The sequence below is a fragment of the Aquila chrysaetos genome, chromosome 15, assembly GCF_900496995.4.
Source record: "Aquila chrysaetos chrysaetos chromosome 15, bAquChr1.4, whole genome shotgun sequence".
In the NCBI taxonomy this organism is placed as follows: domain Eukaryota; kingdom Metazoa; phylum Chordata; class Aves; order Accipitriformes; family Accipitridae; genus Aquila; species Aquila chrysaetos.
The window spans coordinates 1,596,634-1,624,480 of NC_044018.1; the positions used below are offsets into that span (position 1 = coordinate 1,596,634).

Here is a 27,847-nt window from a genome sequence, read left to right on the forward strand (position 1 = left end):
ATCAGCCATTTCCCCACATACCCATGGGGCCCCCAGCCCACTCTGCCAAACACCCGGGCTGCGCCTGTCTCCAGCCCATTTTGGGGCACGTTTGGTGGCCGAGCTCATTGCGAGCACTCGGACTCGGCACTGCCGGGATGCGGCAATGCGGCGGCGGCTCTGACTCAGCCCAGGCGTGGAGGCAGACGCGGATGCTCCCAAGCATGCACATGCATCCCCAACCGGTGCCGCCAGCCAGCGTCCCGCCAGCTCCCCACCTGGATTGAGTACATGATGATCCTGAAGCAGCAAGTGGCAAAGATCTTCGGCTCCCAGAGTGAGTGGTTATCCAGGTGGCTGGGAAAGAGGTGGAAATGGAGATGAAAGTAACTGTTGGTCCCACAAACCCTGCAGGGGTGCAAAGCAGCACCAAGCACCAGGGACAGCCAGAAGCAGCAGGAACCAAATGCTGCAGGCAAGGGCAGGGACACAAACTCCTCTCCCGGGTGACTTTTCTCAGCGACAGCTATCTATCCCATGCTATATTCCTCACTGCATCCAAAAATGAGAGCTCAGCCTGAAACCAAGTTCCCATCTCCAGTGCTGTGCCGAGGGGAGCCAGAGGAGCCCATGCCTTCGCGCCAGCTCTGGCCCGCATTGGCTGTTTCCCCGTGCCTCAGTTTCCTTTGTGCCAAAAATGAGGGATGCACGACTTACATGAGTACGGGCTTGATGGCGTTCTTGATGTTGCCGTACGCCGCTCGGCCCAGCAGCTCCCTCAGACACCTCTCCGCCAGCTCCGTAGGGCTCTCCTTCTCCTTCTCGGTGGCTTGCAGCGGGGAGGGGGAGCGGCTGTGAAAGCAGAGGAGGGCGATGAGAGCGGCGCTGAGTGTGTGGCAGCAGTGGGGGAGAAGAGGCACAGAACCCGGCCAGGGAGGGTTGGAGCAAAATGGTTGTGGCATCTGCCCGCACCCCGCGCTGCACAGGGCCGTGGGCTACCCCTCACACAGCCCGCAGCCACCCCACAGCAGTCAAACGTCACCCTGCCAGGCAGCTCCATCCCAGTAGAGCCCAGTGATAAAGCGCTGCTGGATTTGAGCCAGATCAGAGAGCAGCACGGGTGCACGGATTGCAGAGGAGGGGGATGTGCCAGGATGGCCCCGCTTGCAGCACCAGGCTGTGCCAGGCAGCAGGGACAGCCCCTGCGTCCCTGGGACTGGGATGACGGTCACGGTGCTCAGTGGTGGAGGGGAAAGGATCTCATCAGTGAGGACGCAGGACATAACGTCCTCCCAGGGTGAACACAGCTTCCTCCTCACAGCCCGGCACAAGTCACCCTGAGCACACACACCCCAGAGGAGACCCATCCCTTTTTTCCACACTTGGGCTTGTTTGGCATCACACAAACACCATGAATGCTTTTATCACCTTGATGCTTCAGTTTACAAGAAAAAGGGAAAAGGCATCTGGTCAGAAGCCAGCTTCCCAGGGCTGACACATCTCTCTTAACCTTCAAAAGGAAAATCCCAGGAGGAATTCATGCCTGCTTCTCTGCTCTGCTCTTCTCAGCTAAGCATCTCCCCTTCAAACACCCACCTGGTGGCAAGCACGCAGCCGGCAGGGGGTTACGCTGGAAGAATGGAGGGTCAGCGAGCAAAGCCATACTTCAGTTCCTGAGATTCCTCTTGCCTGCCTTTAAAATAACTGCTTCGGTAACATTTAAGCAGGAATCCCTCACAGAAGTCAGCCCACTGAATGGGCAGCTCAGAGCCTTTGCAAACAGCATGCCTTAACTGCAGGGACAGTGCAGAGAGCTCTCTGCTCCACGGAAGCCACGGTGCCCTGCAGTGGCCAAGATAGCGATAACCTTCACAGCACCAGGTGACATGCAGAGCTCCTGCCACCTGCAGCATCCTTCAGTGAGATACTCACAGGGTTTCCCCTCTAGCCACTGGCCGCATTTTTCACGAGCTGCAGGCACAAATGAGCCTGCAATGCCTCTGCCTTGCAAAACCTTGGCAAAAGCAGTCCCAGGGCCCTGAAGCTGCTGGAGGAGCAGATAGGTCACGGCAGCAGCAAGCACTCACCTTTCGGCCTCCTCTACATGCTGTAAGTTGAAGAGCAGTGAGGGCACGATTTTGTCCATGTGCTGTGGGTCCCAGATGTTGGCTTGCAGTTCGTCGTTCACCGTCTTCCTCACCACTCCTTGCAGGCCTTTAATGCCAGACATCCGGATCCTAGGGAACAAATGGACACCAAAATGCTACATATCTATATAGCATACGTTATTTTACATTAATATACAGATATATACACAGATGAAGCTGTGCAGGAAGTTGGAGAGAAGACACTGACTTCTGCACTGCTGGAGGGGTTCGTGCAGGTGATGCCCCAGTTGTAGAATCATAGAATCATAGAATGGTTTGGGTTGGAAGGGACCTTAAAGGTCATCTAGTCCAACACCCTGCCATGAGCAGGGACATCTTCAACCAGATCAGGTTGCTCAGAGCCCCGTCCAGCCTGAGCTTGAATCTACCACCTCTCTGGGCAACCTGGGCTAGTGTTTCACCACCCTCAGTGTAAACAATTTCTTCCTTCAGACTAGATAGTCTGAATCTCCCCTCTTCTAGTTTAAAACCATTACCCCTTGTCCTATCTCTACAAGCCCTGCTAAAAAGTCTGTCCCCATCTTTCTTCTAAGCCCCCTTTAGGTACTGGCAGGCTGCAATAAGGTCTCCCTGGAGCCTTCTCTTCTCCAGGCTGAACAACCCCAAATCTCTCAGCCTGTCCTCACAGCAGAGGTGTTCCAGCCCTCTGACCATTTCTGTGACCTCCTCTGGACCCCACTCCAACAGGTCCATGTCTCTCCCGTGCTGAGGACCCCAGAGCTGGACGCAGGACTCCAGGTGGGGTCTCACCCGATCGGAGCAGAGGGGCAGAATCCCCTCCCTCGACCTGCTGGCCACGCTGCTTGGGATGCAGCCCAGGACACAGTTGGCTTTCTGGGCTGCAACGGCACATTGCCGGCTCATGTCCAGTTTTTCATCCACTGGTACCGCCAAATCCTTCTTCTCAGGGCTGCTCTCAATCCCAGCTGCAGGCCTGGTATACCCCAAGGCAATCCTACCGCCTCGCATCCCCGAGAGACACGGCTTCCCGCAGCCCAACAGATGCAAGCGGGACAGGCTCTGAACCAGCTAAAAATCATCCTGGCAGCAGCAGCCAGCTCCCATCCACCGTCTTTCCCAGGAGGCCACCGGGCGAGCGGCAGCCACACATCTCCATGGCACGCACTAGCCAAGATGGAGAGGTGGCACTGGCAAGCCTGGGCTCTCTGAAGAATTGGTTTTGGCTCTAGCAAGTCTCTGTTCTCTGGCTGTGGCACACATGGAGGGTTTTCCCATTTCCCCCGTTCCCAGCAGCTGCAGAGCCGAGCTGCACCCACAGGGATGCTGGATGCTAGGGAAGCCTAGGTGCTTTTTGACACCTGTGTCCCTTCTGGGTCCGAAAATCCTGACTCTGCTCTAGTTAATAAAGTCATCAATAAAAATTTCCCTACCCAGCAGGATTCCCAGGTCTGAAACCAGCCCCTCAACACCCACTGTTAATGCCTGAGAAAGATAGTACATGCTTATCTGCAGAAATAAATGCATTAAATAACCGGCTCTGAGGTGTCCCTAACACATTTTGCAGATCTGATCAAGGCAATAACCTGACCGAGACACAATTCTTGAGGAAGGAGCTTTGAGCAGGACCAAGGGCCCAGGAAAACAGTGCGCTCCTTTTTAATTACAGGAGCTGCAGAATTTCTCTCTTCCAGTCTCCAATGCAATTTAGCCAGCATCACCAGTGCCCTGAAGGTCAAGTGAAAATAATGAGCCTTCGACATTATTTCCTTATTAAGGAAAATAACCCCTGTGAGTCTGCAGAGTTAAAAGGAGGCAAGCCTGGTCCTTGGAGACAAGCCTCCACGAGCAGTGGTGAACCTCAGGGGTTCACCCATCCGCAAGACAACCGGTCCCTGGTAGAGCAGCTCCGGGAACAGCACCAACACGATGTGCTCTAATGCTGCCTGACATCTGGGCTCTGCTTAAAACTTGTCTCTGGCAGCAGTGGCCTCCTGCCCAGAGCTGCCTGGCGAGAGCCACAGGTGCTACGCCATCAGTGCCTCACAGGGCCATTTCAAGCGCCGGGTCTTTTTAAATACACCACCGACAGGCTTGGCCTTGGCAGCAGTAAACAACATTAATCTGTCTGCTTTAGTCGTAATTAATCCCCCCGGGGTACATTTCCCATCACGGCAAAGCAAGTCAGTCCTCGACGCTGTCTAGAGAGATGTAACCGCCCTTAAATGTGGAAAATCACAGACCACGTGGCTGCAGGAGGCAGTTTTTGAGGGAACATTCATTCTGCTAAGAGTGGGGGATCTCTTCCCATCCTCACCATCCTTCCTTTTGGGGCCTGGATAACTTCCTTACCTCCTGCTCTGAGCTCCAGCTGTCCGCGGGCCGTGGCCCTGGAGCAAAGACGATAAATGCTTAAAGATGCACTGAGGCAGCCCTGTGACGGGCAGACTGCAGGTGTTACCTGCTCACATTTCGGCCAAAGAAAAGAAGCTGGAAGCCCCAGGGCACGTTTGTCCTTTGTCCTGTCATCAGCTGTGGTCAGAGTGAGCACAGCTGCCCTGCTCTCAGGACAGAAAATGCAAACCAACTTCTCCCACACATGTGTAATGCCGCACACAATATCCCACACAGCAACAGAGGTTGGACATGAGCTGCACTGTGTTTTCTAGGCTCCTGTTTCATCCTCCCATACCGTCAACAGGGTTTAATGCTTGGAAAATAAGGGAGTGTAGAGAACAGCAGCCTGAGCGCACCCAGCTCTGGGGAATCACTGCGCACCTTCATCACAGCACAAAGCAGTCAATCCGTGCAGCCCACATCCAACCTGTCCCCAAAAGCAGGCACCTCTCTGGGAAAGGCAGAGGCTGGGGGCACAGGGAAGCCCCCCCAGGACGTCTCCTCGGAGCCATCGGGGCCAGGGACATCCCGCTCGCAGCACTCACTTCGTCCGGATGTCGAGGTCGTCGTGGCTGGAGTGGCACATCTCACTGAAGCGGGAGACGAAGAAGTCGTAGCTGCGGTGATAAGACGGGGTGTCTTCTTCGATGTTGGCAAACTTCACGAACTGGGAGAGAGGAAAGAGGGCGTCAGCTCAGAGGGCGTGACAACGAAAATATTCTTAAAATTCCTCTCCAAACCAGCAAACATTTGCGGGCTTCAGCAGTGTGACACAGGGCTCTTCACTACAGCAGCTCGGTGTGTGCTCGGGATGACAAGTCAGGCTGCCCAGCTGCACCCAGGACGTGGGGTCCCCAAGCGGGAACCTGCCACCGCACAGCCCCACCGAGCTCCAGCAGCACCCAGGCCTGGCTGCAGATGCTGCAAACCTCACCGCAACCCCTAAAGGTCCCTGTAAAGGGCATTTAGGGGTGCAATGAGGCTCTGAGTTAGGGATCTCTAATATGCAGCACACACTCGTAACGGGATAAATTTGCCCCCAGCTTCTTTCCATCCTCCCAGACAGCACAAAACCCAGCCAACATTTCCCAAACACTGCTGCAGGGGTGAAAACAGCCTTGGAAATGCCAGTGGAGAAACCAACTGCAAGCAGGTTCTTAACAACATCCCAGATCTCACCCGCAGCACCCAGCAGCACGAGGTCCCATCGCTCCCTTCCAGCATGGCCACGCCAACAGGCGTGGAGCTTGCCAGAAATGCCAGCTGACCAGCAGATCTGGCTTTTAAGCTTTCAGGGACAGAATTAAGGAGGAAGAAAGGATAAACATGTTTTCAAGCTTTCCTCTGAATTCCAAAACTTATTCTTGAAAAGATGGGAACAAAGGGTCAGGCAGGAAGGGGGAACCTCAACTCATCCAGTCACGCCGAGAGGGGTAGCTTTAAAAAAGGAAAAATAAATAAAACCTCAATAGCACAAGAGCTGCCACAAAATCCAAGGCATCAGCTTCTGGCTGGAACATACAGAGCATTCAGCCTGTATCCATGCAACAGTGCCCGGTGCTGTGAATGGACGAGGTTTATCCTTGGCCTGAGACAAGCATCGTGCCAACGAGTCCCTGTGCTTTATCATCCCACTCAGAGCAAATCATAAGCAGCTGCTTGCCAAGACTTTGGGCAGAGAAAGCTGCTGGCTGCTTTTGTGCTCCCGTGCTGCATCCGCTTCAGCATGCTGGGACAGCTGAGGGCATTTGCATGGGCATGCAATGAAGGGAGAGGATGCTCCCTGTCCAAGCAATCCCCAAAAACATCCCAGCTGCTAACTGCTAGCCAGCAACACTGGGAGAGCAACGAAGCGGTGCTGATGCCGGTGCAGCCCCATTGCTTATGACAGCGTGGCACAAAGCTCTGCGGTCGCACCGAGCAATCCCACATCACTCAGGCAAGCTGTCCTGGGCCAAGGCATCAGGACTACTAGGTTCATCTTCCAGCTGGGAGAAGCTAACCTACCTCCACGGGGTTACCTGTCCACCTTGCATTTCGTAGGGTGCTCAGCACCCTCTGGAGATGCCATGCTGCACGGGAGCTCCTTCTTTACCCCAACCCTCTCTGCAGGCTTTTCTCACTTCTTGCTTTCTGCATTTGCTAGCATCCAGCCCTGCCAGGACAGCAGCAGGCAAATGACCCACCGGTGCCCCTCCGCAGCTGGCAAAGCCAGTCCGCCCGTCCCAGCGCATCACACAGGTGCTGATTAGCATGCACTCGCTGCACCGGGCTATTAATAACGTCAGCTGCAAAAGCTGGCTCTGTGCAAGGAAAGGAGCCGGCTGAGCCCTGCCAGGAACTGTTCCCAGAGTGCAGGGACTGGCTCCAACTGATAAACTCCTCTTACTCACCAGAAAAATGCAGGGCTGTTATATAAGGAACCTCTGTACCAGGCAGCTCACAAAGTAGTTTTTTTAAGCTTATGACAACTCCACGTGCAACCGGAGGCAAGGGCAGGATTCAGAGTGAGGAGCAGTAACGGGGCTCCCTGAGGCAGCTCTGAAGAGCCGTCCCAGGCATCCCGTGGCCAAGAAGCATCGTGAAATAAAGGAAGGAAATGGCTTCTCTGCAGCCAGTACCTGCAGGTATCAATCCTACACCCATGCCAATGACAGCAGCTCGTTTCGTGCCATCGGGCAACCAAACAGGACCACCTCATCAGCACTCCTTATTCTGAAGCTGTGGAGGCCCAGGGGATGCCAGCCCACCCATCCACGCCAGCAGCGCTCATGGTTCAGCTCTCTGCCCCGAGGGCAGCTTCCCCGGCCGGCTGCCAGGCACAGCGAGTCCTGCTCGCCTCTGTCCTCAGGGGACAGACATCCTCGCGTGGTGCCACTATGCCCAGTGACACTGGATGTAGCACAGTGTTCACATCTGCCAACAGCTGGAGGCAGCTGCCTGCCCTCTCTGCATCCATTTTTCACCTGCAGCCTCCAGCAGAGCCCAAACTTGTAAAAAGCAGCCAAGAACAGAGAAAAGTCAGCCTCAAAGCCTCTCCTTCCTCCATCTATGGGACATTTTTAGGACTCTGCCACTTGCTTACAGGCTATTTCATTCTTCCAAGATTTCACTGCCCCTACAAGAGTGCTACACCATGCAGCAATTAGGGGAGATACCCACGCGGATCCCGCTGCCAACCTGTGCCCAATGGCAAAAAGCAGCACCAGGACACATGGAAATGACCCAGCAAGAGCTGGGCCGGCAGGAAAGGAGGCATCAATCCTTCAGGGAAAGTGACTTATTTTCACTAATGGGCACTGCATCCCCATCGAAAGCTGCTCTGCAGCTTCACGCCGTATTTCCACTGAGAAAACAGTTTAAAACATTGAAATGCAACACTATTTCTGCTGTGGTTTGAAGGGGTGCGGGGCTGGGCAGCTCAGGGCTCCTGTGCTTGAAGCCGACAAGCTCCAACTGAAACATGGCTGGGACGAGCACGGAGCAAGCGCAGGGGGAATGCGAGGAGTGTGGCTGCCTTGGAGAAGCAAAACAACGGCTGGCAAGGGATAACGCTGCCACCTATAAATACATCAGACATAAATACATCAGCAGAGGAACATCAAGGTGGGGGAAGAGCTGTTTAAATGAAAGATCAGTGTTGGTTCAAGGAAAAATAAAATGGGAATGACATCAAGCTGGAAATTAGATGGTTCCTACCCAAAGCGGGGAGGTTGCCCAGCAGCCTCCTAACAAGGATGAGAAACCAAAGTGGATTTAAGCTGCAGCTCCATATGTTCACCCCGGGGATTATCGAATGGGGTTATAACGATCACGGGATGGTGGATTTTCGCTGCCGCCTCCAGCTCTGTGGCTGTGGAGCGCAGCGGGCTGGTCCTTGGGATCAGCCCCTCCGCAGCACAACACCTTGGCTCTGTGTGAGGAGGGAGATGTGTTTCAGGCAAGATTTCACACCGCGGAGAATGACTCACTTGGAGCAGGTTTCTATAAACAACCTCCTCCCGCCTTTGCCATCAGCTCCGTTATTGTGAAGATTGCTTGAGACAGCACCCTCTAATTAAGCACGAGCCTGAGGCACATTCCTCATTAGCAGATATAGGAAGAAGTGTCTCATTATCATCACTCACTTTTCTATAAAAGCCCACAAGTTTTCTGTGCTATGTGCCCTCTGAATACCGCCACGCTTGAGAAGGCAAAAAACCCCAAAGCATCACCAAACCATCATTCCTGATCTGGACTCCTCATTAAAACACCTGCTGCTGATTCCTGACTGCAGTGACAGCAGCACTAAGGAAACACCTATCCTTGGTCCAGGACCATCTCTCCTCTCCACAGGTGCCTGAACATGGGAGGTTTGCAGACTGGAAACATGAGGCAGGGCTCTGTCTTGCCTTGACCCAATGCCTCCCACTTGAGGATGTCCGTGCTGGGGCCGGTACGCTGAAGCCTCTGCTGTGGCATCGTGAGCCCCTGCAGCGAGGGCTGTCCCCTCCCCAGCTCCATGCCGGCAGCTCCCATTGAGGTGCAGCTCCATGCCATATTCCAGTGGATTTAGGGCTCTGCTCAGGCACCAAGGACTTGAGGAGCGTCCAGAGAGCAGCCACGAATAGGGAGATGCTGGCTGAGTTGAGCTTTAAACCCTACCTCCACCCCAGGTCCCTCTGGACCCTGGGACAACCCCTGCATTTCTTGAACAGCTCAGGGGCTGGGCAAGGGGATGTTGCATGCGTTTGCAGGCAGGGCTGCACTGCAACATAGGGTGTTTTCTTAGCAAGAGATCCAGCTGCTTGCCACTGGGACGGATCCAGGCAGCTCTGGCACGTCTCAAGAGGTTTGGACAGCAAGTGGAAGTGGCATCTCTCTGGTCTCCCATGGAGCTTGGGCCACCCCTGGGCAGAGGGATGCGGGTGCTGCCTGGAGACCCTGCTCCCATTGCAAGGGGCTTTCCCAGGCAGCCCGTGCAGCATATCCGAGGCTTACAGCAGCATCACCGCACCAAAATGCTATGGTAAGCTGTTGTCAGCAGCAGGTTTCAAGTGAGGCATCAATCCTCCCTCTTCTCCAAGGGCTGTGGATTAATAGGTTTGCCAATGGGCAGCTCACATTGCTTTCAGCTGGGAGCAATTAGCTGCGAGGGAGAACGGGGCGTGAAAGGTCTCCGCTCAGCTGCCCGTGCCTCGGCGGAGGCATTTACAACCCTGCGTCCATGACCGTGCTGGTTCCTGGAGGAGAGAAGCATTGCAGGATGCAGTGCTACCCTGTCCGGGAGGCGTCAGCAGAAACATTAACACCATCCCTCTCCCCATCGCACACGGCAGAGAATTAAAGCTTAGAGCTGAGCTGTCTATGCATTTCCCAGGTGCTTGAGAGAGCATCTACCCAGTTCACCCTCCTGCCCACAGGATGATCATCTCCATCTAAATCCCCTCTTAGAAAGAAGCAAGGACAGATGCTGCTTGTCCAAGCCAAGCTACCAGGCACTGGCAGAGCCCTCGCAAGCGTGGGTGTTAGGTACGCCCAGTGTTCCCAGTAAAAAACGGCAGAAAGGCCGTGCACAAGTGGCTGCTGGCTGCCAGCCAGTATCAGCAGTTTGGATGCTGAGAGGATGTCACCTTCGTTCATCTGCGCTTCTCCTTTCCCCTTACTTTATGTCTGTGACCGACACATCCCCAGTCCAGCTAAGCCATTTATTGCAAGCAGCAGCTCTGTTTAAGCCAGCCCTTTTCTGAGTACAAATAGCTCCCAAAATCCATGCGGATCACCTCCTAAGTTAGTCTATTGTCCAAAACTGCTGACAGCCTTCGTGTCCTCAGGCTCGTTTACGGAAAAGCTGAATTCAAGAGAGGGAAGGCATGGCAGCAGAGATCAGAGACCAGCGACTGGTCACAGACAGCCTGTTTGCTGTGCACGGACAGTGCACGGGCAGCACAGCCAGGGTCTCAGAAACCGCACGCATGGCAGGACACACGAGAGGGGACACCATAAATCCTCCCCTGCAGCTGCTCCCCGTCCTTTCCCAACAAGATTTCCTGCCCTGGCACTGTGCAGAGACGCGGGGGTGACAGGCAGGGTGGAAAGCAGAGGACGGGGTCAGCAGGCTGCTGCCACCTCCCAGTGCTCTCCTACTCACCGAGTTGGTCCCCAGGATCTGCAGGTTGGGCTTCTCTGACTCCAGCAGCTTCGCCACCATCTTCAGGAAGCTCTCCACAAAGAGGTTGATGCTCTGGCAGTGGCAGGCCATGAGGAGCTGGTCCAGTGCCTCCATGGCGATACACACGTACCTGGGAGTGGGCAGAGGCCAGGGTCACTCCCCGACAGCAGCATGGGCCTGCGGCCATCCCTCCTCCTCCCCTCTCCCAAACCACCTGGGTGCCCACCGGCAAAACGCCAACCTCCTGCCCTGGCCAACCCAAGGAGAAAAATTTTTACACTCAAAATACCCTTGGGATATTTTTAGATGGTGTGGACTGCTCCCAGCAAAGACCCAGCTGCCCCGGGACCAAGGCTGCCAGCAACACCTTGCATCTCCCCCTGCGCTGTTTGTGGGCTTCCCTTGCCCTGAACTGGTCTTTATATCCTGTGTGAGAGCACTGGGCTTTGTACAGGGTGGGCTCAGCATCACAGGCAACCGTTCTTGCAGACCCAGCTGGTCCTGGCCGGGGAGGAGGGACAGGATGAGAACACAGAATTAGACTGATGTGCTCCAGAAAAGCTGTGCTTAGATACACAATAAAGCAACCCTGCAAAGCATATTCACATCACCCCAGAAGTTCCCGGGCTGAGCAGGGTTTCCTCCAGAAGTGCACAGACCAGGATGCAGCACTGCCCACGCCAGGATTACCTCGTCCCCGATCCCTCCAGGGACGGGATTCTGCCACTCAGTATTGGCTCTGCATGCTGAACAGGGACAGGGGAAGCCCAGAACCTGATTCAAACACAGCAGCAAGAGGGGACGCACCCGTGACGGGTCCCTGGGCCATGCAGAGGGCTTCCCTGAGCACAGCGCATCCCTTCACCATCCTTCCCAAGCAGGCTGAGCTCACCCACAGACTACCCTCCGGCAGCTGGCTTCGCTGCAAGCTGCCACAGTGCATCTTCCAGGCTATTTATTAAACCAGTCCTGTGACGCTCCTGCCTCTGATGAGAAGCTGGAAAACCTCGTGCCCAGCAGTGAGTCCCAATCAGGTGCCCGTTACAGAGGTGGCCAGCTCATTATGCTGCAACGGCAGAATTTATTGGGTGTTGCTTCACATTTCCAAGACAAATTGGACCAGTTGCTCGGGGTGGTTCTGCTGAAGTCTGTTCACAGGCTGGTCGTGCGGTGCTTTCTGCATTGACAGCATCTGGTTCATTACCAACGCGGTGGCCAGAGCCCCTGGGTGGCCTGCTTGTGCAATGACCACGCTGACCTCCAGTTGCTGGTTGCCCACTGTGTGCATAAAGCCTACCGAAGAAGCAATCCCCAGCCTCCGACTACTCTGAGCAGACATTTATTCCAGCTGGAGTTGCCCAAAATACACAAAAAACTGAAATGGTGATTGCACTGAGTCTGACAGCTCCAGCTCTTCTTGCAGGACCTCTGAGGTACCCAAACACCTGACATGGACCTGGGACCTGGACACTGGTAACAAAACAATCTTTACAGCTCCTTACCACCTCCCTTTGACTCCTGCTCTCCGTGCTGCTGTGAATCTGTATCACAGCAGCTCACATCAAGCCCAGATCTGCCACAGCCAAAAGCAGGAGGTGGCAAGCACAGATCTCTTTGCACTGAGCGCATTCCTCCTTTAACCTCCATTTTTCAAGCTCCTTGCACAGCCAGATTTGCAGCCTGGTTGGCATACAGCAGCCACCAGCTTGTGCTGCAAGAGGGAAACCTGAAAGCACTGAGCTGGCCAGCAGCGAGGCGGGCAGGAGCTGCCCATCTACTTGTGCCAGCCCTGCCTGCACGTTAAAGGGTAGCTGGGGAGGCAATTGCCCTTTTGGGGAGAAAGAGGTGTCTGATAAACCCTGGACTTCCAGGTTCCAGTTGGTAAAACACAGCAAGGTCGATCCCTTCTCCTGAGGCCCCAGAACTGTTGAAATCTGGCTCCAGTCTTGAGTAGATTCTCTGGTGTGCTGTAACGTGGTTGAGCTCAGACTGCAGCCTGTACTTCAGACACCATTACAGCTCTTCCAGATACCGCGATAATAAGAAGCCAACTATTCCTGGATCTGTGAGGCTCCTACCCATCTGTCAAACTGGGTTAAAACTGGCCCAGAGGGTAAAATGATATGAAGAGGTGACCAATGACCAGCATGAAGCATCAAGCTCCTTTCTTGTAGGAGACAAGGGTGAAAACAACTTCCTGTGGCCCAATATTATTGCAACAGCATGGCTTCTTTTTTGGGGACAACTGGACACAGGCCACCAAGAGGGAGAAGGGACACTTGTGGAGTTGTTACCTCTGACCTACACCAACCATCCTCTTACAGATGACGGGCTGCATCTCTGCAAACGCAAACAAGAGCACTTTCTCCTTTCAGCAATAAAAGTAACAAAAAGATGACACTCAACAGGCCTGAAATCAAGGCTATCTTCATCTTACACGCAGGAGACAGGTACCTACATGCTCAGCCGCTCTTTCAAAGCCTGGCTGTGTGTCTGCAGCGGGGCAAATCCTTCTGCTCCAGCCAACACTGACCTACAAACGAAAGGTTGATCCAAACCGATTTCAGGCATTTCAAAGTTAGACTTTGAAAATCAGCTAGTGCTCCAACCCAATTACGTGCCTATATGCACAGGCGGTGGAGGAAGGAATATATTCCCCCCTCCACCCAGTGAGGCTTGTCATTAGATGTCAAAAAAATCTTTGAAAGCCTTTCTTTTCCCAACATAGCAAGCAGAGCCTGTTAACAGCCGCTTAACCACAGAACATCAGGCAGAGCTTTGAATGTCCTGTCACTCGCGATGACGGGTGATGCAGATGAGGCTTTGAAGGTTTTTCAACTTTAACACTTCTTAGGCAGGCTGCTGGCTTCTCTTCCCCCAGGATAAGAGGCAGACTGAAGTTCGCACCACGAAGCTGAGCTGTGTTTGTCTGCCGCGGCTTTGTTCAGGAGACAACAAGAATCAATCCAGGAACTATTTCAAAGGGAAGGAGCCCTCCCATGCTCCCCCAGCATTTCTAATCAGGGCAGTCAGCTATTTCCAGGCGGGTGCTGCTCTCCTTGCAGTAAACATGGCAAAGCCTTGCTGGAAGCGATGTGGGGAGGGAAAACGAAGGGATGGGGCCCAGCCAGGACCACACAGGTAAGTCAGACAGAGCAAACACAGCAGTCCCCATCCAGCCCAACGCATCCCCATCATGTGGTCTCTGGAAAAGCGTCAGGGCGCTGCCCCTAATCCTTGCTCCCGCTTCTGCCACGTCACCATAACTCAATAGAGATGTGCATGGGGTACCACACACCCAAGCTTGTCACGAATAACTCCCAGCAAGCTGCAGCCAAGGCCACCCTGTTTAGCTGCTTGCCCACACCTAGTCAGACCTCCATCTGGCTCTGGAAGAGCCACGGTAGGCTTTTAAAAGCCAGGAGGTTGTCACAGGCTCCTGATGATGGCCTGGAGGGATGACGGCAGTCCTGTTGCTGGGGACAAACACCATACACACGCAGACTCCTCAAGCATGGACAGCATGATGCCAGGGAAATGCTACATGGCTCCCAGCTTGCCTGGTCACCTGCAACTTTGCAATGAGTTTGCACATCCCTGCGTGCTCCCATGTCTCACTTTCGGAGGCAGAACATGCTCAGGTCTCTGCAGCATGCTCGCAGCTTCAGGACACCTTGGAGCGTGCAGGAGCTGTGTGCCCCACACATTCTCCCCCTTCTCTGAGACCCTGCTACTATCTTGTGGTCCATCGTTGTGCCAGTCACTGGGGTGGCTGAAACAGCCTCCCAGTCCTTACCCATATCGATGTCGGCTCACATCTCGGATTAGCCGCTCGGAGAGGTAGGCACCGATGCGATCCAGCTTCTCTGGGGCAGACAGAGCGTAAAATGTCAGCTTCTCCATGTTGGTCTTCACCAGACCATCCTGAAAGACAGCAGTGCAGGGCGTCACGGCCTCACACCCAGAACCAGCAAACATCAGGAGCATCTCTGCAGCAAACCTTGGCAGCGATACCAGAGGTCTGGAGCATGCCAGTCCCGTCCCAGTGCTTCCCCACACCTTGTACGCAAAGGAAGGCAAATGAGGATTGCATTTAGCCTCAGCTGAGGGCTCTCTGATGCACCACAGCCAGGGGTGACCCCTGTGCAAGCCTCCATTGAGCACCCCACACTGTAAATACAATGAGAACCGTTTGCCAGCCCCTAGCAATGCCCCAGCACCGAGAGGGACAGGGGCAGACAGGGACATCAACACCTCCACACTACTGAGGCCAAACAACACAAGCGTGCCAAGCTGCCAGCCCCAATCCCCCGCAGCCTGGAAAACTGCGGTGCTTCCTCCTCTCCGCATAGCTCGGCAGCAGCCTCCTCTCTTGTTCAGCTTTGCTGCCAGCGCCATGACAGAACAGGCGCTCACCGCCTCCCTGGGTAATCCCAGCCCTGCTACCCCCAGCTGGGAACCCCTCTTCCACTGCCTTCGCATCTCAGCTGTGAGAAGTAGACAAAGAGACCGGATTTGGGATGCTCCAGGAGCAGCTGGCAGGGCATCCCCCATCTCTAATTCAGGGAGGCAGCAAGCAGGGAACCAGCTTCCCCGCATCCTGGAATCATAAGCAGCTTTTGAGCTCGAAAGCCCGGCTGAGGCCCCAAGAGACCCCCACTCTTAGAAGCTGCTTTCCTTATCGTGCAAAGAGAAGGATGTATGCCTTCAGGTCCTCTCCCCCATCCTCCCATCCATCCGTCCTCAGCATCTTCCCTGCACCTTTGGGAAAGGAAGCCTGTCCCTCCAGGCCGATGTGGCTGGAGGAGCTGCTTCTGTATTTCTGCTCACAAACGGGCTTTAAAGGAAAATCCAACCCTCCAGGCACAGTGGTATGGAGTCAAAGCATCGCCCGCCTCCCAGGAGCCATTTCTGGGCAGGTTACACGGCACCCCTGCAACCTGAGCTGCAGGAAAGCCGCGACACGGTGCAGCATGGAGCTTCGGCGCGTGAAGCAGTGCCTCGTTTACCTCTGGGTCCTCAGGGAAGATGTTGTCGACGAGTCTTTTGTAGCGAGGACGCAGGGCACCGCAGCAGCCGCACACACCTGGAAGAGAGAAGACAGAGCCAGTCAGCAGGGACAAAATCCTCAGCTCCAGGGCAAAGCCCTGTGTGGAGGTACCTTTGGTGGAAAACATATCCTTGGATTCAGTGGGGAAGCCCGGGAAGAGGACAGGGCACCGAGCTGACAACATCCCAGAGTTTTCGCAGGCAAAAAAAACAAGGGAAGAAAACCACAGCTGAGAGGCAGGGAATTGGCTGGTGACCAGCATCATTTGACGTAGGACTGCAGGGTTATCTGCTTTTCTCACCCAAGAAAACAGCCCCCAGAGACCAAGATGTCCAAAGTTCCCCTAAATCTGTGCCTTTCTCTCTCTCAAGATCCTCTTTTGCAGCTCCTCAGACCAAGACCTCTTTCCTCCAACCACTCACCCGAGGACACACTACTTACACCCTGCCCCACGCTCCCCAGGGAGCCAGCAGCAATAAAGAGAGCACGGACTGCCGGAGACAGCAAGAAAGAAAAAGAAGAGAAAGCATCTTATAAAGGCTGTGAAAGGAAAATGCATTTTCCCATTTGTAGCCCCAAAGCTGAGCTGTTGAGCAACACCAAAAACACCTTCGATTGCCCCCCTACCCTTGGGCTGCTGGACCGCAGTCCCTCTCCCCCAAGGAGGGCACCAAGCGACCTGGTGTTCTGCAGGACACCGACACGACCATACCCAGCCTCTCTTTTTGAGGGGCCTCAGCAGGTTGTCCCTGATGCACAAGCTGTGCCCCATGCAGCCTCTCCGAGAGCCAAAACTCGCAGCAGCAACTCTGCAGGCGGGCATCAGCCTCATCCCAACTCAGAGCAAAGCAATTAGCCCTAGCTGCTAAATATCCCAAACGTGGCTGCGATCCCCCGCTCTGCTTTTGGGGAGCTGCCGAGGGAGGAAGGGATCGTTTGCAACCTGGATATTTCTCCCTGTGCCTTATCCTGTTTCTCAGGGCTGCAGCACACGCTCCGCAGCAGCCAGGGACCCCTCCGTCTTCGGCTGGGGGATGGCCGGCGTTCCAGGTGGGCTCTCGAGCATCCATCGTGCTCCCACACGCACCAAGCACGGGGACGGCTGCAGCACCAGAGAGTTCAGCATCCGTGGGCAACGCCACCCCGATGCATGCCCCTGCGTAAAGCTGTACCAGCGCTGCCCTGCCTACCAGCCACTGATGAATATCTGCAGTTTGTTTATTTAAAAAAGGGGGAGGGAAAAAAAAAAAAAATAAAGATTCCTGGAGGCGCTACCCTCCCCAGTGCCGCTCTGAGGGCTTTGCACGCCAGCATTCCCCTGCTCCCTCACAATGCATTTTTTCCCCGGGGCCTGGCGTTACTCGGACGCTGCACCCCACGGAGAAGACCGGTGTCAGCCCCCCCAAAGCACCGGCCTTTGCGAGCCCGGGGAAGCGTGAGTAATTTGGGGCTGCTTTTTGGCAACTGCCGCCGATAAGCAGAAGCTGGGGGGACAAAGGCTGCGCCGGTGGGAGCCGGCGACCGCTCCCGCTGGAACGCATGAGCTCACGCCTGCTCGCGCCAGCTCCCGGCACTGGCACGGCTCGCTTCCTGCGATGTGCTCGCTCGCTTCCCGAGCGCTTCAGCCCGCGACCACCCCCCCCGAAAGCTGTCGCTTGCTTTGGGGTCCCCTTTGGCGTCCCCAGGCCCACCGTTCCCAGCAACGCTGCGGTGGCAAAGAGCTCCTTCCACCTCTCGCGCTCTCCCTGCAAACCCCTCCACACCTTCCCACTATCCAATATTTTATTTCTAAGTCTCCTGTCTGCTGCTCTCCCTCCTCCCTTCTCAGCTGCCTTCAATCGATTTTGCTCTTTTTCCAAAGTACCTTTAATCTGGCCCCTTAATAAATTCTCGTTTGCCATTCACACAAACGAGCGTCTGATGATCTCCTGAATCCTCTTAATAAATCCCCCTCGCCCGGGACAGCCGAGGCAGCGTGACTTATCCCAACTTGCAGGGCCACGCGTCCCTGCCGGCGTCTCAGCACGGGCCATGAGCTCTCCCTGTAAAATAGCTGGAGAGTTTCCCTGTAAGCGAACCCATTAGCCAAGAAGCCAGGTCCCCTCCACCTCCTGCAGCCTCCTCGGCAATTCTCTCACCTCCAGAAATGTGACTTTAGAGTATTTTCAGGATTAATGCACATTCCTAGCCCTGGGAAAGGAGCAAAGAGACCAGCCGTGTTCCCAATCCACCACCCTCATCCTGATGAATGAAACTGAAGAGCAGACGCAGCACGGATCCCATCAATAATAATTGCATAATTAAATCTAATGCCTTCCCTCTCACCTAACACAACCTCTTCTTCCAGAAGTAGGAGATTTTTAAGGCCTCACCTAAAGAAAGCAGCAGCAGGAGACAGACAAAGACCCAAAGTGCCTGCCAGGAGAGGGGACCAGGTGACCCATCAGTGCCACGGGGCAGGAGGACGAACATGGTCCGGACAGGGAAGGCAGGAAGGTTGCTCAACCCAAAGCCACGTCAGGCCACCGGCAGGCAGGATCCCACCACGGCCCAGCAGAAGGACAGGCCCTCCTACAGCGCAGTGTCTCTGGGTGAGACTCTCTGATGTCTCATAAGAGGGCTGAGCTCCCTGCAGCAGGGCACTGAAAGGGTCTCTCTTACTCTGCTTACATGAAACCAAGAGAAACTTTCCTGCCCCAAACCCCTGCCATCTGTCGGTTTTCCCCAGCCCAGACATACACAGGCGCAGACAGGGAGACCATAAATCCTTAAAAAAGCAGAGTAAAAATGACACAGACCTTGAAGAAAGAGGAAGATTTTCTCTTGTTTTATTTCCCCCCCTCCAAGGGCTCTCCAGAGAGCAACAAACCCAAGCCTGGTCCTGATGCCAGGGCTGAAATCAGCCCTGTGTTTGGTCTATACAGGACCCCCCCAGACCCTCGCAGCACCAAACCCTAATGCTGGGGCTAGCAACACCCCCCCAACAAGGGTCTCAGACAGACGTTCCTTCTTCCAGACACCAGTTTCCTTTAGCACCCACCACGCCGACCCCATGCACCTTGTACCCTCGCACCAGCACCGCAGCCACGGCTCCAGCCCCAAGCAAGGCGCCGACAGGCAGCATCCCGCCGCGAGGACAAAACACTGCAGCCGCAACGCACTCCTCCGGTCCAGGCTGGCACAAGGTATTTAAAAAATAGAAAGATGACACTGAAGGTCACCGGCAGCCAGAGCGGCTTCCCCCTCCCAGGAGATCCAAGCCAGCATCCCAGGGAAAAGCAAAGCGGGGAGAAGGTACCTGCTCCGGCCACGTGCAGCATCTCCCAGGAGCAGGCAGGGCCAGCGGCACAGAGCCGCAGAGCGGGGCCAAGAGCCCACGTTGTCAAAGCCATCACGTTCGGAGCAAACCGGGGGGCTCGGGGTGCCGGGTATCGCTCTCTTCCTTGCCAAGCAGTAGCCGGTGCCGGCCGAGTGGCAGCATCGCTGCAGGGGATGCTCAGCCGAGCGGGGAGCAGCCGTTTAAATAAATAAGGGAGCTTTCAGCACGGCTGCTGAGTCACCGAGGCAGCTCTGATGGCAGCTGGGAACGGTGCTGGCTTTGCTCTGCCGGCGTCTGCACCGGTACACGGGGGCGGCTGGGGAGCTGGGCATTTTGGAGGGCCCCGAAGTGGGGGACAGGGGCGATTTTTCAAGGTCCCTTGAGCCCAAAGCTCTCCCGTTTGGCACGTGAAGCATTGCTCGTTTGTGGGCAGCGCTAACAAGGGGGGGGGAGGCTCAGCGGGTCGGAGCTGACACCCCGAAACAGCACCCAGGGATGTGACAGACACACAAGCGTGGACCCGCACGGTGCGTCACGCTCTCCTCCTGCTGGCAGCCCGCCGCTGTGGGAACCAAGGACGCGGATTTTCTTAAAGATCAGGTAAAGCGAGGCATGGAGAAACGTGACTCAACCCTCTCCCTATGGAGGGAATAAGGTGGGAAACCCAGGAGCAGCATTGGCTCCCGCAGCTACCCATGATACGTGTGTCACCTCCGTCTTGCACCCACCTGGGGCACCCCAGTGGCATTTATTTTATCGGGCTCTTCACCGCCGCGGCTGAGAGTGAATCTGCGCTCTCGCCGGGGGGCAAAGTGAGCCAAAAGGGCCTTTTGCTTTGATAGCTCAGCTCCAAGAAAGTCAATCTAATTGGGGATAATTACAGTCTTTCAGTCCCAGCGACTGCGGCTTGCTAGCATAACCCCCACTTAGCTGCTCTGATGCCGGTATGAGCCCCGAGGCTTTCGGATAAACTCATTGCATGTGATTCCAGGAGCGGGGTTCACTGGTACCAGCTGTAACTGGGGTTGTTGGGATCGAGTACGGCCAGCTGAGAATGGGACGCAGGCCCAGCTCACCTCCCGAAATGACCATGCACTCTCCCACCAGTGCTCTGACCTTGAGCCTTTCCTTGTTAATCCCCTCCCCTCTCCCCACTTTAATGGCATCCTGGCAATAAGCACGGCTGGAAAACCTTATGGCCATATTATTCGAGGCCTGGAATTTACTTAATAAGGGCACTCCAACTGATTGCAAATAAATCTTAATTAAATCACGCAAAATCCCTCATTAAACCTAATATCCCATGAAGGTCGCTCTCTTAACCCCAAGCAAAAACACCGTCCTGAAGGTAGGGGTTGTACCACCAGCCCAGCATTGTCTTCCCCCGAGCCCCACACCGAACCGGAGACCTTTCCCTAATCTGCTTAGCAAAAGCTTATTTATGCAGCCAATATGACAGTCTCCTTCATACCCATCCTCTGACTCCCTCAGCACTTTGGCACCTGGTGGGTGAGCCTGCCTGGGGAAAAGGATGAAATCTTCCTGCTACGCTTTAGAAATGTCACTGAGCAATATTCAAGTTGGCCCAGCAATCCATCAGTCCTATTTTCCATCCACCCCGGGGTGGGCAAGGGGATGCAGTGAGGAGCCCCAGCCCATGGGAAGGGGAAAAAAACCCATCAGGAAAGGCAAGAAACAAGCAATGCTGGCAGCGAGAAGGGACAGACTCTGTGCTGCAAGGGATGGCGGACACTGAAAGAGATGTAGGGCACTGCTTGCAGACCCCCTCCTCCCCAAAAGCCATTCCCAGGGGAAAGCCTGCAGCCATAAGCAAGCACGGCTGTGAGCTCCCCTGAGGGAAAGGCTTGCTCAGGCGCTCCTCTGAGCTTCTGCCACCAATTTAAGAGGCAGGAAAACCTACACTAAAAATCCAGCTTCTGTGCCAGCCAGCCCCCATTTGCCTCCGCACCCCCACGGAGCCAGGGCAGATCCCGATGTAAATCAGCACAACCCCACAGGCCAGCAGCGGTGTAAAGCAAGCCAGTAAATCTCTCCCTAATCGTGTTTAAGAGAGCCAAACGCACTGGGCACTGATTAAAACCGCTGCCCAACGCCCTCCTCGCAGCGTGCCATGCCGGGAACAGGGTGAGGACTGCAAGGTGCCCCGTGCCCTGGCAGGGGGAGGCAATGGCAGCCCCCAAGCTGGGAGGGGAGGCAGATCGAGCAGTTCAGATCAGCCCGGTGCAAAGAAGAGCTGTTGGAAAAGAGAAGCCATGAAAAGATGGGGGACCTTGGGTGGTTGCATCCCCCCCTCTACCACCTTTAGGGGGGGAGGAAGAAGCAGGGAGGTGGCCAAATCCAGCTTGCCCCTGCAGCTCTGTAATTCAGAGCAATGTCCTGATGTTAATTAATAGTTCCTGACCTTCCTGAACTGTTTGGGTGCCACGGCTTGTTCCCTTTGCCGCTCGTTAATCGCTGCTCATCCAAGTGTCCTTCGGTAAGAGTCAGCATCTGCAAAGGGGGTGTTATAAAAAGCTGACAGCTCATCTGCGAGCAGAGACGCTTTTGAGGACGCTGCAGAAGACCCAAACTTCCAAGGGCAGCACAAGCCAGCGCTGATCACAGGGAGCCACATCTCTTGATGCCGGCACGAAGGGACAGAGAAATATTTCGAGGCACAGACAGCGAAACATTTCGAGGCACCAACAGCAAAGGAAGAGCAGAGATGCCTGGGACTGGCGAGCCAAGGCTGCTCCTGACAGGACGTATTTCTCTTGTCGCTGAGCGGGATGGACAGGAGCATGCCGGAGATGGAAACGCTCTCCCAGACATCGCCCGCAGCCCGCTCAGAGCCGTCGGCGCGAAGCCTTTTAGCTCAGCAATTAAATTCGCAGCTTCCCCCTGGCACTCCTCCACGCGCCGCTCTCGCCTCGCTTCCACCGACGCAGCCGGGGCTCGTCGGGGCAGACACCGCAGCCGGGGGGGGCAAAGCAGCTCCACGCAGAGCCCCAGCGTACGACCCTGTGCCTGGGCTCCCCCAGCCCGTGCAGGGACCCCCCAAACGGGAGCTGCTCCAGAGGCCGAATCCACGCTGGTGCCAGCTTGTCTGAATCCCACCTGAATTTGCCCAAACACGCTCCCTCCCATCTCCCCCCCCTTCCAAATGCCGACAGCTTGAGGCACGCGGGCATCAAATCCAGCTTTAACAACTCCGTGGCTAGCGGTGGGACATAAATCAGCCCCGCTGCCAGCTTACACCAGCGATGGATTTGGCCCTCCATTATTTACACTTCACTGCTTGGCCGAGCCTGCCACTCCGACACCGCAGCGCGCGCGCAAAGCTTCAATAGCGGCCAGATTAATTAATATTTCACAGCGGTGATTAGACTCGGGCATTAAGACCACACCAGCCCTTTTGCATGCAGGGGAAACCACCCATTAAGGGTAGAGCTGCGCACCGGGAGGTTTGCATTACGTACCTGGCACGCCGGCAGTGCCAGTTCGAGGGGAGAAGGGGAGTTAAGCGCCTTAATGGGTGCCTGGTTTTGTTACACAACCCATGGCAGAGGGAAAAGCTAGGGGGAGGAAAGAGCTTAAACAGCAGGAAATTCACTCAAACTCTGGCCTCGACGCAGCTCCTCAACGCGAGACATTCACCAGTTGTCGCGTGGACATGGTGTGTCTGGTCCAGACCACGAAGGTGGGGAAGCTCCGACGGAGGCTGAGGGTCCACCCAGCGTCAGGGCCAGCCTCTGAAACCTGCTTAATTAAGAGCCAGGTTCATTTTGCAAGCCCAGGGCCTTGCCCCACGCAGCGCAGAGCCGGATGTGATGGAATGGCCAAGGACACAGGAAGGCTTGCAAGTTTGAAACGTTTTTAGAGAAAAAAAACACATGCAACCCTCCCACCCTGTTTTGCACATTCAACAAAAAACACAAGAAGGACCTTCGTGAGATGCTGACCACACACGTTTCTGTGGTTTCTTATTTCCCCAAGATAGGCTCCATCAAAGCCTACAGACAGTTTTAGCTTTTGGCAGAAAACCTGACCGAACACCCTCATTTACAGAGAGACAGAAACGTGATGGGACCCGCTACAGCCACACTTTCTCTCCAGCCCTTCTGGGTTGTTCGCAGTCCCTGCGGAGGGGGAGCAACTCCAGTCCCCAAGGCAGAGCGACCTGCGACAGAGCTACAGCGCTGCAAAGGGTTCAGCCAAGAGCAGAGCATCTCTGGAAGTCCATTTTCTTGTGCAATTACTGATTGCGCAAGCAATTACCCGAGCCCTTAAGTGGTCAGGCTTGATGAGGTTTGAGGTGAGCAACGCCAGCTCCTGGCCTGGCACAATCCCCCCTAGCATTTGCTCCAGGCGGAGGAGTGCCCATCTTCACTGCACGGGTCAAATCCTGCCCGCGCATGGCAATGCCGTCTGGAAATGCACCAGGAAAAAAGCCCTGGACTCCGCCACGGCCATCAAGGTTTAACACAAACCCATAAAGAGCGGTGGCTGGGTGACTTGGGAAAGCCCCCAGCGCTGCTGGCACCACAAATAGCCCCTTTTCCTCTATGAGCGCTGAATTAATTCGCAGATCATTTAGTTAAAAAGCATAGAATAAAAAGCCCCCCCCAAAAAAGCTTAATTGCATTTCACATTCCCCTGCTGAGCCATACAGTCCCACCGAGCGCTATTTATTTAGCGCAAAACCCATCCGCTTGTGAGGCTGCTGGCTGTGACTCAGTGGCACGCTGGCAGCCCCAGACGGCTTGCAGGGACCTTGCTGGCGCCCACCACCGACAACGCCTCTTCCCCGGGTAGCCGAAAAACCTCATTTCCCCTGCTCCAGCTGCTGCTGAAAAAAAAAAAGGGAACCTTCTCTATTTCCAGCTCCGCTGGCGTGGGAGGAGACAGCTCGTGCCGGGGCGACCAGAAAGCAAAGCGAGGGAGTGTGGAGGAAACAAACTGCGGTGAGCGGCTGCGGGGCTGGACGGTTGGCATACGGCTCCCAAAGGCATGCTGCTGCAGCTCTGACACACACTGCCTTCCCAGCAGCTGCCACAAGTATGGGGGGGATTTGCAGACAAGCCCCACTGGGAACCCCCCATGGAAACGTTAACCCCATCCCATCTCCGCAGCCCCACTGCTCCCCGCTGTCCCCCTGTGCTCTCCCTACTGCCGTGCCCCTGTTCCTGGAGTGCTTTCAGCCCAACGAGCTCACTCTGCCTTTCGCGCATATTTCTGAATTAAAGCCCAGCCTCCTGGAGACGGCACTGAAGCAGGAAGGTTGCCGGCGGCTGGGTACACAAAGCACTGGGCTTCTCCTGCTGCCGGGGCCATGGCACAGCCCCCGAGCGTGGGGCAACCGTGCTCTCTTGCCAGCCAAAGCCTGATAGCAGCAGCCCAGCTCCTGTGGGGCGAAATCTCCCGTGGAGCAGCTAATCCCCAAGCCAGGCTCAGGACAGCAAACTCCCACCGGCGACGGGGACGCCAACCTGAAGGCTCGGCTCACGAAATTGCAGTTTGCACGACCCCAGCCACCCGGGCCAGGTGCCGGCACAGCTGGGGTCAAAGCTTGGCTCCCCCATTTTCACCGGTGACTGCAAAAGGAAACCGAAACCGGGCTGAAAACGGGTGCAGATCCCCAGCAGCCCTGCTCCACGTGCACGGCCACCACCACGGCCCCACACCACGAGCCAGGGGTGCCAGGCATGGCCATGCCAGGCACGCCGCTCTTGCCTCGCACACGCAAACACCAGCTCAGCGCAAGATGCCAGCGCTGCAGGATTAGAGGGGATGCAAAGGGTGGCCCGTGCCCCCCATGCTGCCCCTCTGACCACCTCCCAGGGAGGCAGCAGGTCTCCCCCATAACGAAGCAAGTGTCCCGCACCGCTTCGTCCTGTCCACAGAGAAAAAAACATCCCCAGTCACCCATCTAATCCTTCCCCCAGGCCAAGAGACAGTTAAAAGAGAGATTAAAAAGATACCAATAATCCTGTGCATTCCTAATGCACCTTTCATCCGAAGTATCCCACAGAGCTTTCCAGCTCCTGGATGCTTTCCAGGACCACGAGCCGCAGCAATGCCTGGCCATGAGTGCTACCGGGGAAGGGACTAGCCTGGCTTTTGTCCTCAAAGTCACATTCAGGTCCCCAGAGCTGCTCTGCCCTTCCCCACCCTAAGGAATTGCAGGCTATGTCGGAGCAGGGGCTTCCCCAAGATGCCAGGTAACCTGCGGGTAAGCGGAGCTGTGGCCCGATGTGGCATTGCCATTCCCGGTGGGCAGGACAGGCTGGCCACTGAGCCAAGATCCCAAGGGACAATCAGAGCACATCACACCCCTTGGGCCAGATCATTAACGTGGCACCAGGGGGGCTGGCGGGGCTCTCGGGGACCCACGACTCAGCTCTTCCCCAGGTTTGCAGAGGGGCTGGGGTCCCCTGCAGTTCCCAGGCAGAGAGAATTATTACGTGCTCCAGGCTGCTGCAAATTGCTCGGATGATGACAACAGCTCCCCGCAAATTCCTGCTTGCAAGCAGCACAAACTGCCAAAAGAAAATCCCCTCCAAAATCAGCCCAAGCCCCAGTGTGGATGCAAAAGCCCTGAGCAAGGGGGGGCAGCTCAGACGGAAAGGGCACTGGCGTGAGCGTTTGGGCATCGGTGATGGCTGTCCTGCAACGAGAGCATCACTGCCAGCCCACACCAGACAGAAGGGTCCTGTGGTCAGAGGGGGCGAGGGAACCTCGGCGGGGGGGGGGCTGCAGAGGGGCCGTGTCCCCAGGGCACACAGCAGCCGTCACCGCCGGCTGCCACAGCGGCGGAGGGGAGGGAAGCATCCCCCTCGTTTTGCGGGTGGAAAAATACCAGCTGGGAGACCTGAATGACTCAACGGAGGCCACGGAGGAGTCAGCACTGTGACGAGGAGAGGAAAGGAACGGAACCCATGCGTCCTGCCTCAGCTTCCCTCTTCCTGGCCCCACTAGGTAGAAACCCGCTCCCCAAGCCCCCCAGCTCCGCTCCTTTCCCCCCAGAAGGCAGGTGCTGCATCCCAACGCATCTCAGGACCTCCCCCGGTATGCACCCCATCGAGCCCCAAAACAAGCACCTCATCACCCAAGGGGGGGGGGGCGGCACCCTGCCCACCCATCTCCCTCCTGCCGCATCCCACCGCGCACTCACCCCTGGCACCGCAGCACCTCGCAGAGAGGGGGGCTCGGCCAGCAGCACCAAAGAGACCCTGCAGCCCTCGGGGTGGGCTGGGACCCCCCCCAAGGAAGGGCAGCGGTCAGGGGCTCCCTCCTCCGTTGCGCTCGCCCTGCGCTGACAGCCCAGGGAAGGATGCTCGGGAAGCGAGGATTTAAGAGCCACCCAGCCACCCCCCCCCCCCCCCCCCCCCCCAGCCCTTCCCAAAAGCTCCCAGCAGCTTAGCGCAGCCCGCTGCCCCAGGCGGGGGGGGGACACGGCCAGCTGCTCCGCCAGCTGCTCCCCATTACGCACGTGGCATCACCCCGCCGCGCTTCCCGGCCGGGGACACGGGACCCCGTATGTCCGCACTGCACAGGGAGGGTGTGACAACAGTGACAGCACAGGGGTCAACGGTGGGGGACGGCGACCCCCAAACACCTCAAGGTGTGGGGGCCTATATGGGATCGGGGTCTGCCCTATGCCAGGGACCAGGCAGCTCCCCAGTATTGCAAGGAGGTGGTCATATACACAACCAAGGTCCCCCGTGATCCTGGGGCGGGGGGGGGTGTGACACTTGGCCCCCCAAGTAACCAGGCGGAGCTGAAAAGCCCTATGTAGCACCCAAGGCTTCCCCACCCCACGGACTGGGTGATCCGCCAGCAGTATGGGGGTCACTGGTCCTATAGAGAAGCAAGGTCCTCCCAGCCCTGGGGAGCAGGTGACCCCAGCAACCCGGGTTGGGGAGGGGGGCAGTTAACAGACTGTGGTCCCCCAGGAAGGGGGCCATGCCCCAGCGACAGAGGGGGCATTTGCGGCCCTTTATGGGACCACGGTGTGCGTCCCAGCCCCAAAGAGGGGACACCCTCCAGAAACTGGGGGGATGCACAGCCCTGTAAAAGACCAAGGTCCCCCCCAAACCCAAAGAGGGGTCACCTGCACTAACTAGGGAGGTGCGCGGCTCTATGTAGGACCAAGGTGTCCCCAAACCCAAAGAGGGGTCACCTGCACTAACTAGGGAGGTGCGCGGCTCTATGTAGGACCAAGGTGTCCCCAAACCCAAAGAGGGGTCACCTGCACTAACTAGGGAGGTGCACGGCTCTATGTAGGACCAAGGTGCCCCCAAACCCAAAGAGGGGACGACCTCCTACTAACTTAGGGGGCACACCGCTCTGCAAAAGAGCAGGGTCCCCTCAACCCCAAAGAGGGGTCACCCCCCAGTAAAGGGGGAGTGCACAGCTCTATAGAGGATAGAGGTCCCCCCCACCCCAAAGAGGGGATACCTCTCAGTAACTGGGGGGGGGGGGTGCACAGCCCTATAAAGAACGAGGTCCCCCCCGACCCCAAAAGGGGAGAGCCCCTAACCGGGCCCCCGGCGGGGGGGACACACGACCCCACGTCCCCGGGAAGCGGGGGCACACGGACGGCCCCGATCCCGGCCCAGGCCCGGCGCCGCCCCACCGGGCTCGTCCCCGTGTGTTTGTGTGTGTGTCCCCCCCCCGCACCGTGTACCCCCATGTACTCACCGTACATGGCCGCTGCCGTCGGCCCGGCTCGGCGCGGCTGCAGGCGGCGATACCCGGCCGGGCTCTGCCCCACCGAACGGCGCCCGGCCGGGGGCGGCACCGGGAGCGGCGGCGGCGGCGGG

At 56.4% G+C, this 27,847-nt stretch overlaps 1 protein-coding gene across 5 annotated transcripts in view; it reads right to left on the bottom strand.

Annotated features, from left to right (window-relative positions):
* Positions 1–27,847, bottom strand: part of EFR3B (EFR3 homolog B) — a 42,397-nt gene extending 14,550 nt beyond the window's left edge. Inside the window, exons 1-8 of one of the 5 annotated variants that reach the window (XM_030037695.2) lie at positions 27,726–27,847; positions 15,663–15,739; positions 14,450–14,577; positions 10,633–10,783; positions 5,048–5,169; positions 2,067–2,216; positions 697–831; positions 258–336 (exon numbers count right to left, since the gene is read on the bottom strand). In XM_030037695.2, the coding sequence (XP_029893555.1) occupies positions 258–336; positions 697–831; positions 2,067–2,216; positions 5,048–5,169; positions 10,633–10,783; positions 14,450–14,577; positions 15,663–15,739; positions 27,726–27,732 (849 nt within the window). In that variant the 5' untranslated portion in view covers positions 27,733–27,847. Of the gene's footprint in view, positions 1–257; positions 337–696; positions 832–2,066; positions 2,217–5,047; positions 5,170–8,201; positions 8,308–10,632; positions 10,784–14,449; positions 14,578–15,662; positions 15,740–19,001; positions 19,217–26,196; positions 26,363–27,725 lie in introns of those variants that run through there. The other 4 variants (XM_030037696.2, XM_030037694.2, XM_030037693.2 and 1 more) reach the window with 4 other exon arrangements.